At 60.3% G+C, this 15,354-nt stretch overlaps 2 protein-coding genes across 2 annotated transcripts; one reads left to right on the top strand and one right to left on the bottom strand.

The window, feature by feature from the left end:
* The first annotated feature begins 1,316 nt into the window (after positions 1-1,316).
* METTL27 (methyltransferase like 27) lies at positions 1,317-5,303 on the top strand. Its single transcript, XM_032430888.1, is given in 6 exon segments — positions 1,317-1,685; positions 2,249-2,377; positions 2,605-2,740; positions 3,006-3,098; positions 4,705-4,825; positions 4,827-5,303. Coding segments are annotated over 6 exon segments (783 nt in total). The 5' UTR covers positions 1,317-1,508; the 3' UTR covers positions 4,954-5,303.
* Positions 5,304-5,924: 621 nt separating this feature from the next.
* On the bottom strand, positions 5,925-7,777 carry CLDN4 (claudin 4). The gene has a single exon (XM_032431100.1). The coding sequence runs from the start codon at positions 7,338-7,340 to the stop codon at positions 6,711-6,713; it is 630 nt and encodes a 209-aa protein (XP_032286991.1). The 5' UTR covers positions 7,341-7,777; the 3' UTR covers positions 5,925-6,710.
* Between the last annotated feature and the right edge of the window lie 7,577 nt (positions 7,778-15,354).

Raw genomic sequence — 15,354 nt, 5'->3', positions numbered from 1 at the left:
TCCTCTCTTTCTCTTCTCTCCCCACACATCTCACCTTTACCAGCTGCCTCAATCACCACTGGTTATACTCATGACCCTGAATCTGTCTCCAGCCTGACCTCTCTCCTGAGCTCAAGACTTGCATCAAACAGTGTCCTGGACATCTTCACATATACGCTTCAAACTCAACACCCTCAAACGGTGAATATCCTCTTTGGCCCAAACCTGTTCCTCCCCCCCAGCTTCCCTTGTTGTGAATGGCACCATCATCAACCCAAACGCTCAACTCCCAACTGCTTGCTTCCCCTCCCCATGCCACACACTCTCAATCACCAAAGCCCTGCTGCCCAGGCTTCTACTGCTGAAACATCTCTGAACTTCATCCATATCTCTCCACAGCCATGACTGCTACCCAGGCTCATGTTACCAATACCTCCTTCCTGGACAACTGCGACAGGCTCCCAAACTCCTCCTGCCCAAACTTTGATCCCCAAAGGTTCTCTAGGCTAGTGCTTCTGAAACTTTAGGGGCACAGAAATCACGTGGAGAGTCTGTTTAAAGTAGATTTCTGGGGCCTCCCCACCCCTCTTGCAATCTGATTCTGATTCACTTGGTCTGGGGAGGGGCTCAGGAATTTGCATTTCTAACCAGCTCCCCCTTAAGGGCGTCCCCTGGAGGAACCCAAGCTAAAGATGCTGGCACAGAGGTTGCAAGTTTTGGGACCGTACTTTGAGTAGCAAGGATCCCCGCTCTGTCCAATACGGAGGCCTCTAGCCACAGATGGCTATTTAAATTATTAAAACAAAATAAAACTTAACATTCAGTCCCTCGGTAGCACTAGCCACATTTCAGATGTTCAACTGCCCCATGTAGCTAGCGGCTACCCTATCGAACAGCGTCCAGTATCGAACATTTCCATCGCCACAGAAAGTTCTACTGGATGGCGTTGCCCAGACCAAGGGGACCGTTCTAAAAATGAAGCATGATCTTAGGTCCCCCTCTTGCCCATAAGATTTCAGAGGCTCTCACTTCCTAAAAGTAAAAGCATACAAAGGACGTCGAGAGCCGGGAGGGCACAGAGATGCTCCTAAACTGGGAAACCCTGAAAATGCTTCGGAGGAGTCCAGATCTTACCAGGCTAGAGAATGGCCAAGAACTTTGAGCTCATTGGATGATGGTGGAGGGGCGGTGCCAGCGCGTCCCTTTGATTGGGTATTTTCTCATAGCGGAAAGCCAATCATCGAGGGCGGTGGGGGCGGGGCCAGGCTCGGCCTTACAAGCCCCGCCCCGAGTTCCGGTGCTCTAAACACGGCAGGGGAGTCGGATCGGCGGTGAGTTCTGACCCCCGACGTCCTTAGATCCCTCTGGCGCTGGAATCCGGCTCACCGCACTGGGAGTGGGGAGGTGCGGGCAGGTCCTCCCTCCCGCTGCGGGGAGCACCCTCCCCCCAGCCCTGAAGCCCACGTGTCCAGTCTCGCCCTGTGTGTACTGTCACCGCCTATGAAATGGCCTGGCGGGTGGAGGGTTGAATGGGAGAGATCGCAGTGGGCCTCGAGATGCCCAGGCTGTGTCCCCGCAGGAGGATGGCTCAGGAGGAGGGCCGGAGCCTGTCTGAGGCGCGCGCCCGGGTGGGGGTCTTACACGGCATCACCGACCTGGGTAACAAGCTGCACTTCTATAAGCGCTGGGCTCCGGACTATGACCAGGTAAACTGGCCAGGCTCCTCACCTCCACCTCTCTTGCTCGCCCAGCCTCAACTTTCCTATCTGTAAAGTGGGAAGAGTTAGCCTCGCATCACCCCAGGGTGGCTTGTGAGAATGAGGTGAGCCCCTGCAGTCCTGCCCCCTTCAAGGACTAGCCCTTCTTTGGCTCACCTACAGCAGCCCTGCCCTCTGGCTAGCCCCATGGCTCCACATTGGCAGCCCCTAGAAATCAGGAACCAAGACCTCCCCACCCTGGGACTGCAGCCCAGGCAGAGGGGCTGCCTGGAGGAGGTGCCTCTTGAGGGGTCACTATGGACTAAGGAGAGAGTGCGGCATTGGCTGGCAGAGCAGTTCCCAGCAGTGGGCTGTGCACTGACTCTCTAATCCTCGCCCCTGGGCAGAGGAAAGCATCTCATGCTGGAGTCCCAGCCCTGCACACACACACACACACACACACACACACACACACACACACACAGCTTGACCTGGCTGACTCCTAGACAACCCCACATGGAGGTCCCCCAGTGGGGCACTGGGTGCCCATCGGCTCAGCACTCTGTCCCCAGGATGTGGCCGCCCTGCAGTACCGTGCCCCACGCCTCGCAGTGGACTGCCTTACCCAAGCCCTTCCGGGCCCACCTCATGCTGCCCTGATCCTGGATGTGGCCTGTGGCACCGGCCTGGTGGCTGCCGAGGTGAGGCGTCCCTGGATCCCCTGCCCTCTCTTCAGCTCCCCATTTGTTCAAATTTCCTTTCACCCAGAACTTTGGCCCCAGAACTCTGCCTCCCCCCTCAGACTCACTGGTCCCAAATACTTGGACTGCATTTACAGCGGGGCCCACTGCCCTCCCCAGGTGCAGGGACCCAGCTGGGAGATGGCAAGTGTGAACTGTGACTGAGTCCCCGCCCCCCTCAATCTCAGCTGCAGGCTCGGGGCTTCCTCCAGCTGCATGGAGTGGATGGGAGCCCAGAGATGCTGGAACAGGCCCGAGCCCGTGGCTTCTACCAGCGCCTCAGCCTCTGCATTCTGGGCCAGGAGCCTCTGCCCAGTTCTGAAGGTACTTCCCTCCCACCCAGGCACCTTTCTCTTGCCCAGCCTCCATCCCCCTCCACAAGCCCCCTCCCCCACTGAGCCCCCCCAAAGCCTCACTGAGACCCTCTCTGAGCCCCTGTGAGCCCCTCTCTCTCTAGCACTCCACCCCATGATCTGATGTCAGCCCAGGATGGGGCCACACCTGCCCTAGCAGGCCTGGTCCCTCCTGCTGGGTATCACGAGGCCACGACAAAGACAGACCCCCACACACATCTCCACGTTCTGCATAGGGACCTTCGATGCAGTGCTGATAGTGGGTGCCCTCAGTGACGGCCAGGTGCCCTGCAGTGCCATACCTGAGCTTCTGCGAGTCACCAAGCCAGGTGAGGAGCGGCCTATCCAACCCGTGCACACACCTTCCCCCTCACCACGCGCACAGACACCAGCCTCAGAACCTCTCGGGCCAGGCGAGGGGCAGGGGCCTGCCCGGGGTCACACAGCCTAGCCTCCCATCCCAGCCACCGGCGGCCACCAGCAACAGACCCAGGCAAACGGGCAGGGCAGATGGGTAGCCAGCTGGCCTCTTAGCCATCGGACAGCTCCACTCTCCCCTCTGGCTCTGGCTCCTCGCCTCCAAGCAGTGGCAGGGCCCCAGCCCCCACGGGATTGCAGTGGGCACTTTTTGTAAACTCCCCACGCGGGCTCATGTGCAGCTGAGGATTGTGTTCACTGTGCTCCAACCTGTGCCTTGTGCCCGGCTGGGCTGCGCTCCTGGTGCTACACACCCTGCCCTCTGCGCTTCCATCACCAACCCGCCGCACCCCAGGCCGGGCCCGGGGAAGAGGGCCGGGCCACAGGGGAGCAGTGAGAGAAGAGCGGTGTTTCCGCGGGCCAGGCCGGGGAGTGAGGGCAGCCCACCCAGAAGGCGGCCACAGGCGGAAACAAGAAGTCAGGCAGACAGCCGCAGGAAGTCATGGGCAGAAAGGGGAATGGCGGAGCGGGAGGGTGGTGGGGCCCTGACTCGGCTGCGGGACGGGGTCGGCAAGCCCCAAAGGTGCCCCTGGTGCAGCAAGACTGCATCTTCTCCCTGCCCCCCTCGCCCCCACTGGGCCCAGCAGGACCCGTGGCTAAGCCTGGGCAGGTCTGGGCAGGCTTTGGCCTCAGGGAACCGTGCAGGCTGATAGAAGCGGGGTCTTGAGTGGGGTCAGAGAGGTAGGACTGGGCTCGAGAGAACAGGAAGCTCCCATGAGAACCAGCCCAGCCCGTGCTCGTCAGGCCCCTCAGTTGCCCGGAGCCCCGTCTGTCTGCCCACGTGGCACAGGCTTCCCTGCTTTGGAGCCTTTCCTCCCATGGAGCCCCATCCACCCACCGCGCAGGGCCCTACTTCTCCTCACCCCTTCCTCCAAGAAGCCCTCCAGACACCATCTCTCCTACGTGTATCTGAGCCCACACTGGGCATGCTATAGGTGCCTGGAGAAGACCCGAAGGGATAGGTCATTTATTCATTCAGCCAGTGCTTAATGACTACGTAGTCCTTCCTGTGACCCCGGGGAATCAGCCCCACTCTGTAAGCCGGGCAAACAGGCTCAGAGAGGTGAGGGGACTTGCCCGAGGTCCAAAGTGCTTGCTTCCTGTGCCCCCAGACACAGCCTCATCCTCCGGCAGAGGGGCTGGGTGAGCAGTGAGGACGGAGCCCTCCCGTCCAGGGGATTAAGCCAAGAATTCCCAGGGTAAAGGACACTTGGGCCTGGAAGGGTGCATAGGAGGCTGTCAGGCTGAGGGCGCAGAAGGGTATTCTTGGGGCAGGAACGGTGAGCCCCCAAGGTATGGAGGTGGGGAAAGGCTGGCCCGGGGACAAAGCTGAGAGGATATATGCCCTTGAGGACAGGAGTAGAAAGGGACAACCTTCCCAGGAAGGGGTGGGCCTCGAGCCTGGAACCAAGGCTCCTGCCCCTCCCCCACCCACCTTCCCCCGCCCCCCCTCCCCAGGGGGGCTGGTGTGTCTGACCACCAGGACCAACCCATCCAACCTGCGCTACCAGGAGGCCCTGGAGGCCACGCTGGACGGGCTGGAGCAGGCCGGGGCGTGGCAGCGCCTGGTGGCCTGGCCCGTGGACCGGTGGGAACTGGCCACCTCCGAGCTTGAGGTGGGGCCTGGAACTTCGGACCGTGATGGCTTCATCTCCGGCATTGTCTACCTGTACCGGAAGCAGGATGTGGCCCAGGTGGAGGGAGTGAGGCCCAGTCCTCAGCCCCCCGCTGACCTCTGACCCTCCGCGTGACCTCAGCCAGGCCCGTCCTTGGGCCCCCTCTGCTTCATCTGTAAAATGGGGCCCCTGTGCCAACCTTGCCCCTCAGGGAGTTCTGCCTATTAAATGAGTCCCGGAAGGGGTCGCAGGCCTCTGGCTCTGATTCTGTCCCCCAGGAAGGTGACATCTGTCCCTGAGAAGGACGGAAGTGAGAAGAGACGGAACAGAGAGGGCTCCCACCCCAGGCCGTCCCTGAGCCAGGCGTGGTAGGGCCACACATGTGACATTGTGACTCCTGCCATGGTGGCAGGTCCTCTCACCCCAACTGGAGGACCAGGAAACCCGTGCTCGTGCCTCTGGCCTTGACCAAATACTTTCACGTGCCCAGGATTCTCATTTCTAAAGAGAGTCAGAAAGCTCGGCTCCAGGTGTGTCTTGGAGGCTCATTAGGAAGGAGCCTTGGAGCTGGGCCTTCAGGACGAGCAGGATTCAGAGGGCTGGAGAAAGGGAAAAGGACATTCCAGACCCACAGCAGGGACAGCCTGGACCAAGACCAGGACATGGGACCTGGAGGGCGAGCGGACCAGCCTGGCTTCCCAGACAAAGCAGGGACAAAGAGGGGGAGAGGGCAGGTGGCCCACTCCCCAGAGCTGAGTGTTCTTACCTGGCCTCCCTCCTGGGGTCCCCAACCCTTCACCACGGTTCTGGGCACACAGCGTGTTTCCTATGTTTGGCTTTACCTTTTAACAAACGAAGCGTTTTGAGCAAGGTGATTCCAAAGGTGAGGGCCAGCTCTGATTTGTCACAATTCCTCAAAACCACTTTTTTTTTTTTTTTTAAGTGTTCTTGTCCCGGCCACATCACAGTGGTCCTGCTCCTCGCCGACCCCCTGCCCAGGCTTCTAGCCCTGCCCTGCCCACCTTCACGGCTGAAATCAGAAACGATACGGTCTTCCTGTGCACAGGTCCCATTTATTGTAGAAAATAATAGTAATTACCATGACAAACAGATCTCCTTAAGTTACAAAACAGAAACCACAGAGGAGGCAGGGAAAAGGCCCAGGACTTCCCGGGAGTGAAGGCCAGAGAGAGACCGCCCCCGGGCCGTCCCCAGGATGCCCAGTGACCTTGGCAGGGGTGGCGGATGTCGCAAGTCCCAAGAGTCCCGGGTCCTGCGGCCGAGGCTGCTGAGGTGGAGCCCTGAGGCTGCAGGGTGGGGGCAGGAAGGGGTGCGGGCTGTCTGGGCAGCCTCCATGGCCTCCTCCCCACCACTACCCAAACCAGTTTGTAGCATCTTCACCCCTCCCCTACAAACCCGTCTGTCAACTCCGTGTCAACTCTGGCTCCACGGTCAGGTGGGGGAGCGAGGCCCCAGCCGATCTCCTGGCCGACACGGGCATGAGCAGGGCACGCACTCGGGGGCAGAGCCCAGGCAAAGTCAGGGCTGAGCTGTCCTGGCCAGCAGGAGCATGCTCCCCCCTCCCCCACCACACCTGTTACTTCTGCCCCCTCTCCTGCATCCCCCGGCCCTTCAGCGGAGGGTGGCCCAGGAGTCTCTTTCTGTCCATCCTTGCTGGAGTAGAGGGGGCCTCAGGTCGGTGTCCAAGGGGGCTAGAAGGGGCTGAGGGCTGCCGGACCAATGGCCTGGCTCAGTCCCCGCTTGCCCAGCCCTGGGGCCATTCTGGGCTCACGGGCTGCGCCTTCAGTCCAGGGAGGAACAAAGCCGGCGGGACAGAGCTGAGTCGCCTTACACGTAGTTGCTGGCTGGGGCGGAGCGCGCGGCGGAGTACTTGGCCGAGTAGGGCTTGTCGGTGCGGGGCGGGCAGTTGCAGCAGAGCAGGGCCCCCCCCAGCAGCAGCAGGCCCGAGGCGGCCCAGCCGATGTAGAGAGAGGCACCCATCTCCCGCTTCTGGCCCGAGGCCACCAGCGGGTTGTAGAAGTCCCGGATGATGGTGTTGGCCGTCCAGGACGCGGGCACCATGACCAGCAGGCCGGCCAGCAGGAACACCACGCCCGCCACGATCATGGTCTTGGCCTTGGCGCTCTCATCCTCCACGCAGTTGGTGCACTTGCCCCCCACCACGGAGAGCAGCACGCCCAGCACGGCCACGATGATGCAGATGACCATGAGGGCGCGGGCCGCCTGCAGGTCCTGCGGCAGCGCGAGCAGCGAGTCGTACACCTTGCACTGCATCTGGCCGGTGCTCTGCACCACGCAGTTCATCCACAGGCCCTCCCAGATGGTCTGCGACGTGACGATGTTGCTGCCGATGAAGGCTGTCACGCGCCACATGGGCAGCGCGCAGCTCAGGATGGCGCCCAGCCAGCCCAGCACGGCCAGCGCGATGCCCATCACCTGCAGCCCCATGGAGGCCATGGCTCAGCGTCTGCGGGGCTCTAGGACCTGGAAGGCTGTGGGGGTCCGGCCCTGGGGGCTGTAGGAATCCAAGCGCGGAGGACAGACCCTCGGCGTCCACAGGGAAGACTTTCACTTGGAGTCCAGACACGTCAGATCAGCTCCCCAGCTCTCCGGAGTCAGAAGCCCAAGCCTGGCCAGTGCACCTAAACGGTTCCTCTCAGCCAGGGGCTCTGCACCCGATACCGGGAGCGGTTATATGGCTCTGCGGTGGGGGCGGGAGCAGAGGGAGGGGTTTCAGTCCCTGGGTCCTGCCCCCTGACCAGTTTCTCTGGATTCCTGAACCCGGGCCAACAAAGGCACTTCAAGGCCTCAGCCCTGGGCCCCTGAGTCAGGATCCTGGAGAGCCAGTCTCGGGGGAAACTGCCCTCTCCCCCTGCCCCCGGGCCCGTTGCTGAGGTCAGCCTGGAGACAGACACTGAGTCACAGCTCCCAAGCACCTGGACGCATGGGGCAGGCAGCCCCAGCCACGGTCGGGTCCTGAACACCAGGATCCCCACACCTCAGGGCTCCCTCACTCCAGGCTTGGGTGGGCAGACAGGGTGGGGACCGTCAGGGAGAGGGTCTGAGGATGAAGTCCTGGGAATGTCAAAGAGCGGCTCCACCCTGATTACTGTATAGTCCTGTCCTTATCACCGTCCCCTCTGGCCCCATCACTACTATTCCGAGTCTCACTATCCGGGCACTTGCCTCCCCAGCAATTTTGGTGTGGGCTTGATGAGGGCGGTTTGGGGAACGAGGGGCTGGGGGACCAGGACTCCTGGGTCTGTCCCCTGCTATCTCCTCCCTTCCCACCACCAGGCTTCCTGGCCCTGCCAGAGGAGGAGGTCTTTTGGCTGAAGAGAGAAGGAAGCCTGTCCCCCCCACCCCCAACCAGGAGAGTTTCAGCCAGTTCCTGCTGGGGTTGAGGCCACTGGGCCCAAACTGAGTGGGGGAGGTCACTGAGAGCAAGCCATGGGCCAGGCCCTGGGAGCATAAGCCCAGCAAAAGACTGTTTACTCAGGGAAGACACACAGCGGTGGTCAGATAAAGCCAGGATGGGGGCAAAGTCCCATGAGACCTGGAAAGGGGAGAAAGAGCTCAGACTGGATGGAGGTGGGGCACTGGGGAGAGGGCTTAGGAGGGAAGGGGAGCCGCAGGGCACAACTCGGGGGGTGTGGGGGGTGGGCTGTAGTCTCGGGTTATGTGCAGAGGGCACTGAGGGCAGGAATCAGCACGAATGGGGCCCCTGGGAGTTGTGCAAGGCAGCAGGTCTGGGTGAAGGAGGACATTTGGGGAGAAGCAGCATGGAGGACAAAGGTACCGGAGCTGGGGAAATGCAGCTAGTTATAGGAACCTGGAGGAATCCAGTCTGACCAGACCCTGGGGTTGTGGGGGAGGGGCCGGAGAGAAAGGGCCAGAAACCTCTGCCCCAAAGATCACCCAGCCCCGGGATCGGCAAGGGCATTGGATGCCAGGCAGAGGGGTCCACACACCTTAGAAAGATGTCTCTGGAAACTGAATGGAGGTGAAAGAAAGCAGGGCAGGGTTTGGGGGGGTCTTTTTGGGGGAGAGGGGTTGGGCCTCACTCATCCTGGCTAGATCAAGGGAACCCCTCACCCTCCACATGGTCCCCACCAACATGGCTCCCTGAGCTCACAGCATTGTCCAGCAACCAAGCTCGGCCCCCTGGGGTGGCCGCGTGTCCTTGAGCTTGCTCCGGGAGAATCAGCAAGTGTGCGTGCTTTAGAGTGATTTAGGTTGGAGTCATCTGTGAGCCCTGAGCACACGGGAGGCCTCTGAGATCCCATGCGGATGGCCTGACTAATCACAGGGCCGGCTGGGACAATCCTGCGTGGTGGGGAAGTCGAGGTCTTGCGTTGTGGGTGGCCCCTCTCTGAGGCTGGGGGCTCCCGGAGGACAGAAGCAGGGGTGCTCAATGAATGCTCGAGGCACTAAGGCAGAAGGCACTCTCCTGGTTCCCAAAGGCCCTCCCCCACCTTCCCCTACACTTCCACCCCCCTCCCACAGGCACACACACCAACACAAACAGGGATGGTTTCTGCCCGGACCACACCTCCCGGGTTTTCCTTACAAGGCTCAGAGGAACAGCACACGCGGACGCCTGCGGGCTCAACAACAGAGATAAGTACGCTTCGAGATTGACAATAAGTGCTTTCCTGTGATGACCTCATCACAGCCTGCCCGAAAGTAAGTAGGGCAGGGACTCTTACAGTCTTGGTACAGATGGGTAAACCGAGGCCCAGAGAAGGCCGAGGGCTTGCCCAGGACAGGATGGGCACTCCATCATCAGAGCCTCCTTACTCAGATGCCCCTCATCCATGGTCCCAGCCCTTCAGTAAGCTTTCTGAGTCCAGAAGTGGGTTGGCCAGGTGGCCAGACCCCCGCCCCGCCCCGCCCCTGCCAACTTCCTGCCCTTGTTTTCTTGTGACACAGCCAACTGGCACTTGGAGAAATAGGAGTGGGGGAGGGGGGCACACAGGCCCTAGAACTTTCCACCTGGGGCCCAAAGAAGTGACTAAGAAGCTGTCCTTCCCTGCCCAGTTCAGCCAAGCTTATCACAGGTGGGGGAGGGGCTGAGCATAGGGGAAGGGCAGATGCAGGGGGGGCCCAGGCGAAGGGCAGGCCCAGAGCAGGGGAGGTCTATGGGGAGCCCGGATGGGGCTATGGGCCCAGGTGTGCAGAAGGAACAGGAGGTCCCCCGAGACCGTGAGCAGCTCTGCACATGAGTGGAGCTGGAGAAATATTTGTGGAGGCTTGACTTGGGCCAGGAGGCCCTGGCGGGGTCCCGCCCACCTGCTGCAGGAAAAACACCAGCAGAGACCGGACACTTTTCCTGCACACGCTCTGGCTTCCGGAGTCTGCCGCTCCTAACAGCTTGAACAACGTTTTACTGTGACATCTAATGGGTCTGCTATCCATCATCTTCGCCTCTGAGGTGAGCAGGGCTGGGTTGGCACTTACTTCTTCTTTCTCCCAGTATTCACTGCCTAGTTTTATGCCGATAGAATTATTATCATACATGCTGGTTTTTTCAAGGACAGCCCTCTCCCCACATCTGTTCACCCATCCCTGCCCGCCTCAAAAGCCTCTTGCCAGCCATGTGACCTTGGAGAGGCCGGTTTCCCTCTCGGCCTCAACTTCCCTCTTTGTCAAATGAGGACATCGGTGCTCCTCCCCTCTCAAAGACAGCTGTCAAATGAGATGAGGCTGTGAAAATGCCTTGTCAGCTGGAAAGCGCACTACCAATGAGGACGAAGGAGCCACCCCTTGGCTCTGGTCCCGCTCCCACCAGGTGGGAGCTGGGACTCCTTAAGACTCCTCGTCCCCGGAGCCGTAGGAGTTCAGCCAAGCCTGGGATCACAAGTCCCCACCCCACCCCACACACACACAAACCTTGTGACTTATGTCCACTCCCCCGGCATCCCTAGGAAAAGGGCAGCTACGGTCTTCCACCCAAACCTAGCCATTCTGCTGCGTTCTGAGCCCAGAGCCTATGTCCTTCTAGGGACTTCGCCCGGCCCACTGGACCCCTACCAGGACGGCCAGAAGAATCTCCATGGGCCAAGCAGACCCGGGTCCCAGGACCTTTCCTCCTTATTTCCTGGGAACAAGAAGACTAAGACCAGTGAGCTGGTGCCAGTTCAAAATTATTCCCCCACCCCCCACCCCGCCCACACACCGAACATAACATTTTGATCCTTATAAAATCAAGCAGATTTTTTTTTTAAGACAAAAAGGAAACAGCCTCACTCTCAGCTCAAAAATTGGTCTAGCTGAAAGTTGGTCCAAAACTATTTCTGGGGCGCCTGGGTGGCTCAGTCGGTTAAGCGTCTGCCTTCGGCTTAGGTCATGATCCTGGGGTCCTGGGATGGAGCCCCACATCGTGCTCCCTGCTCAGAGGGGAGCCTGCTTCTGCCTCTCCCCCTGGCTCATGCTCTCTCTAACAGATAAAATATTTTTTTAAAAAGCCATTTATTTCTGCAGAAGTTCACAAACTTCTCAGCCCACAGCCACAAGTTAAGATCCTGTTCTTTTTTTTTTTAAACTAGAGACAACGCCATTAAGTTCTAAGACGTTTAAATTCCAGTAAATAATCTGCAACGGAATTGTCACGGTCCTCGGTGAGTTTACACATTGTGTCACCAAGGTCACTTCAGAGCATCCCCCTGCATTGTTCCAAGGCTTCCAGAACAGACCCGGGCCGGTGTGGACCGGCCGCCTCCTGCGTGGCTCTGGCAGCAACCGGGATTTCCCCAGGGTGGATCCCGCTCCGCTGGGAAGGCTGGGCCCCGGGCTGGCACTCTCAGAATCTGGGGGAGGACATGGTGGCCCCTTTGTGGCTCCCCTCTGAAATAACCCCAGCCCTCCCTGGGTCGAGTCCCAGTTCTAACACTACCCGTTCTGTGACATTGGGCAACGGCACTGAACTCTCTCAACTGATTTCCTCATCTGGGTAAGGAGGATGATGAGGCCTCCTTCCCAGGCTCTGGGAGGCTCAGGGAAGACACAGAGTCAGGGCCCAGGAGTTGGGTCCCCTGAGATTCTTCTGGCCACCCTGACCGGGGTCTGGTGGGCCCAGAGGAGAAGCCCCAGAAAGCCACAGTTGCTGGGCTCGGAAGTGGAGGCCCAGCCCCAAGCTGAGCAGGTCGCCCTTGGCCCTCGGCCTGGCAGCCCACACCAGTGGCCATCCTCCCCACTGGCTTGGGGTGGGGTAATGACAGGCCTGGCTGCATGGGAGGCCTGAGTGCCCAGCCTGGCCAGACCGGCTGAGCCTGTGCTGCCCCCAGGCCGGGCCAAATGTGGGCTGGTGGCGAGTGGGGGGGCGGGTGGCATTTCCAAGGAAGAGAAGCCGGGCTGGCCAACCCCAGCAGAAGGACAGGGATGGGTTCAGAGAGGGGGAGGGGCTTAGGGAGGGGCTGGGGGCCCCCTGAGTGTGCTTGGTTAGAGAGAGGGTCAGATGCAGCTAGGATTCTGTGAGGGGGAGACTTACAGAGAGGACAGGACTGAGTGAGTTTTTAATTGCTTCCCATTAAATTTGTGCCTTGGATCCCAGCTTCAGGCTGGCGATTTCAAAGAGCCCCATATTTATGGGTGACCGTGGCCATCCTCACCATCCCAACCCTGCTGTCCAGCCGTTCACAGGCGGGCCACTCCCCTACTTCTCAGAAAAGTCCATCCCAGGCCCCAGGCATGAGACCTCCTTCCCACCCACCCCTGTCCCTCCCGCCCTGCGCCCCACCTTCTCACTTCAGGGCAGCCCCTGTCTCTGCTGGTTGTGTCTTCAATGTTCCAGAAGCAGTGGAAGGAGAGAACCTAAAGGCCAAGGGATCCTTGAGGACTCTAATCTGATGGAGGAGTTAATCCTGCCCAGCCCCACCCCTCCCCAGCCAGGGAACCTGCTTCCGCCAGACCCCTCCAGTCAGTTGGTCAGCAAATAGCTTTCCCAAAATACCTGACAGGGGCCAGGCACTAGGCTGAGGGCCTTAGCATTACGGGAAATCATTTTCTCTTACTACAAAACTATGTGGGGGTATCATCGTTCCCACTGTAGAGATGGGAAAACTGAGGCTCTGAGAACTGATGTGATATTCAGGGCCACCAGAATAATGACAAGACCAGGATTCACACCCAGCCCTGCCTGATTCTGGGGCTTGTCCTCTGCATCCACCCTCTCTCCTGCACTGGACTGGCCCAGGGCTGGCCATGGAGCTCAGTGGGGAATCTGGCCGGCACCTGCCCTCAAGGCCCCCAGATCTGAAGAGACAATTTCCTACACCAGAAAGGCCAGCTCTATGTGAACTCTGCAAAGGAAAGGGCCAGCTCCACCTGGGGCCCAGGGCAGGCTTCCTGGAGGAGGTGACAGGTGGAAGAGAGTTCTCCAAGGGGGGAAATGAGGGGGGGGCGGGGGGGGAAGGGCCTCTGTGGGGAGCCAACAGACGATGGAGCTGGGCTGGAAAGCAAGTTGGGCCTATCAGGGGAGGCCTTGAGTGCCGAGTCCAGGAGTCTGGGGGCACAGGGGAGCCAGAGACAGACTTTGAGCAAGGGCAGGCCCAGCCAGCTGTGACTCATGGGTAGGTACCTGGGCCAGTGTGGCAGGTTAATTGGAGAATGAGAGACAGGATGGCATCCCTGCTTTCAGGTGGATGAAGGAGCCTCAGGGCAGAGGAGACGGGGCTTCATGGGGGCCGGGGTGGGGGGGGTCATCTTGACCCAGGACCAGCCTGGACCCCCAGAGCAGCCCACTGGCCCTGGGCTAGGCTGGGCCGTGTCTCCAGTGGGCAGAGCCAGGGGCTGGGGTCGTCCCAACCTGCTTCCTCCCCACCCCGCTGGTGGGAGCCTCCGAGGAGCCTGGAACCCAGCACCCTTGCCCTCCAAGCAGCCGGGGCAGGGCACACGCCTGCTGACAACAGAGCAGAGAAGCTGTTTCTGTTTCCATGACACACCGAGAGGGAGAGAGAAACCAGCAGGCTGACCTGGGGACTCCCAGGCTGGTTGCCAGTGAGTCAGCAGTGACAGGCCAGGAACAAAACATATCCAAAGTCTAGGGATCCTAAGTGGTATCACCCCAACCCCAGGTGACTCAGAGATCACATTACCCTTCCCTCCCGCTGCAGAGGCCCCCCAGGCCTGGCTTCCGAGCCTCTGGCCCCGATGGGGCAGACCCCACCCCCAGGTCCTGACCCCTCGCCTCCTCGGGCCCCGTCGGTCCAGCTGCAAGATCTTCTTGGTCCTCCTGCCAGGTGCACCCACTGACCCAGCCCGGCCGGCAGCCTTCATTCCCCGTGGCTCCCAGCTCCGGATGGGTCTAGCTCCGAGGAAGAGCACCCGACCCGATCTGCCCCATCAGCTGGGGAGCGGGAGGAGGGGGCGAGCCCGGAGCAGCCACACTTGTGTTTAGGTTTGAACTTTTTTCTTTTTCAATGTTCTTTTTATGGCACGGCTTAACCTACCTGGTTTGAACTTTTGACGGGTGCCCGAGTACCCACCTGCAGCACTCAGTCATGCCTTTCCCTCCCACCGCACACCCCTGCTTCTCTCCAGAGTGGCTGGGGGAGCCTCAGGTGCCCGGGGCGGGGGGGGGGGGGGGGGGGAGGGGCGGCTGGCAGGCCGCCACCAGGTGTCACCACCCTCACTCCACGGCTCTCCCCACCCCGCGCAGCCTACCCAGGCCTCGCCACCCAGGCAGTAGGAAGGTCCCCACAACACACCTGAGCGAGTTTCGTTTCTTTTCTTTCACTCACCTTATTCCAGCCTTTAGCATCTCCGCCGGCTGGCAGGAAATCCAACCTCGCTCCTTCCTGCAGCTCCTTCTTTACCCAGGGATCCTCTCGGTCCCAGGACACCCACGAGTCCCTCCTTGTCCCCTCAGCCATTGCCAGGCCCTGGCTGCCATGGCAACCTCCAGGCTCCAGGCCCAGTGGCTCCTCCAGGGCCTGGGGCTCAGTGGCCTCTCAGCTACACGGAGGAATCAGAAATCACTGACCAGGAACCATATAGCCATCACCTAAAAGGTACCACCTTCTGTTCCTGGGAATAGCGCTGCCGGGCACATAGTAGGAGCACATGTAGGAGCTTTCCCTGTCACGGCCCATTCTCAAGTGGCCCACAGCCCCCTAAGTCATGGCATCCCAAAGGAGGCACCTCTTCCCCATCCTTTTGGTCTGTCTCCACTCCAGAACACCAAACCCTGGCTCTTCTTGACCTTGGCCTCTACCTTGGGGTCAAGCTCAGGGAGAGCTGCTGCCTCAGCCCTGTCTCTCTTCCCACCCACCCCCCACACCAGCCATTATCTCCCCAGCCTCCTTGCTGGCCTCTCTCCAGCCTCACCCTCCACACCAAGCGCACAGTGACCGTGAGACACACACTAGCCTTTTAGCCTTCCCCGGTGCCCCAAGTGAGCAAGATGACGTCCGCCTCCCGGAGCGGACCCTAAAGTCTACCCTAGTTCTAGCCCAGCCTTTCTCTCCTGCCA

This window comes from Phoca vitulina, unplaced genomic scaffold (genome assembly GCF_004348235.1).
Source record: "Phoca vitulina isolate PV1807 unplaced genomic scaffold, GSC_HSeal_1.0 scaffold45, whole genome shotgun sequence".
NCBI classification, from domain to species: domain Eukaryota; kingdom Metazoa; phylum Chordata; class Mammalia; order Carnivora; family Phocidae; genus Phoca; species Phoca vitulina.
This window is presented reverse-complemented; position numbering and strand designations above follow the sequence as displayed.

Bases quoted from the DNA above. Each gene is read 5' to 3' on its own strand.
- CLDN4 (XM_032431100.1), bottom strand. From the start codon at position 7,340: ATGGCCTCCATGGGGCTGCAGGTGATGGGCATCGCGCTGGCCGTGCTG.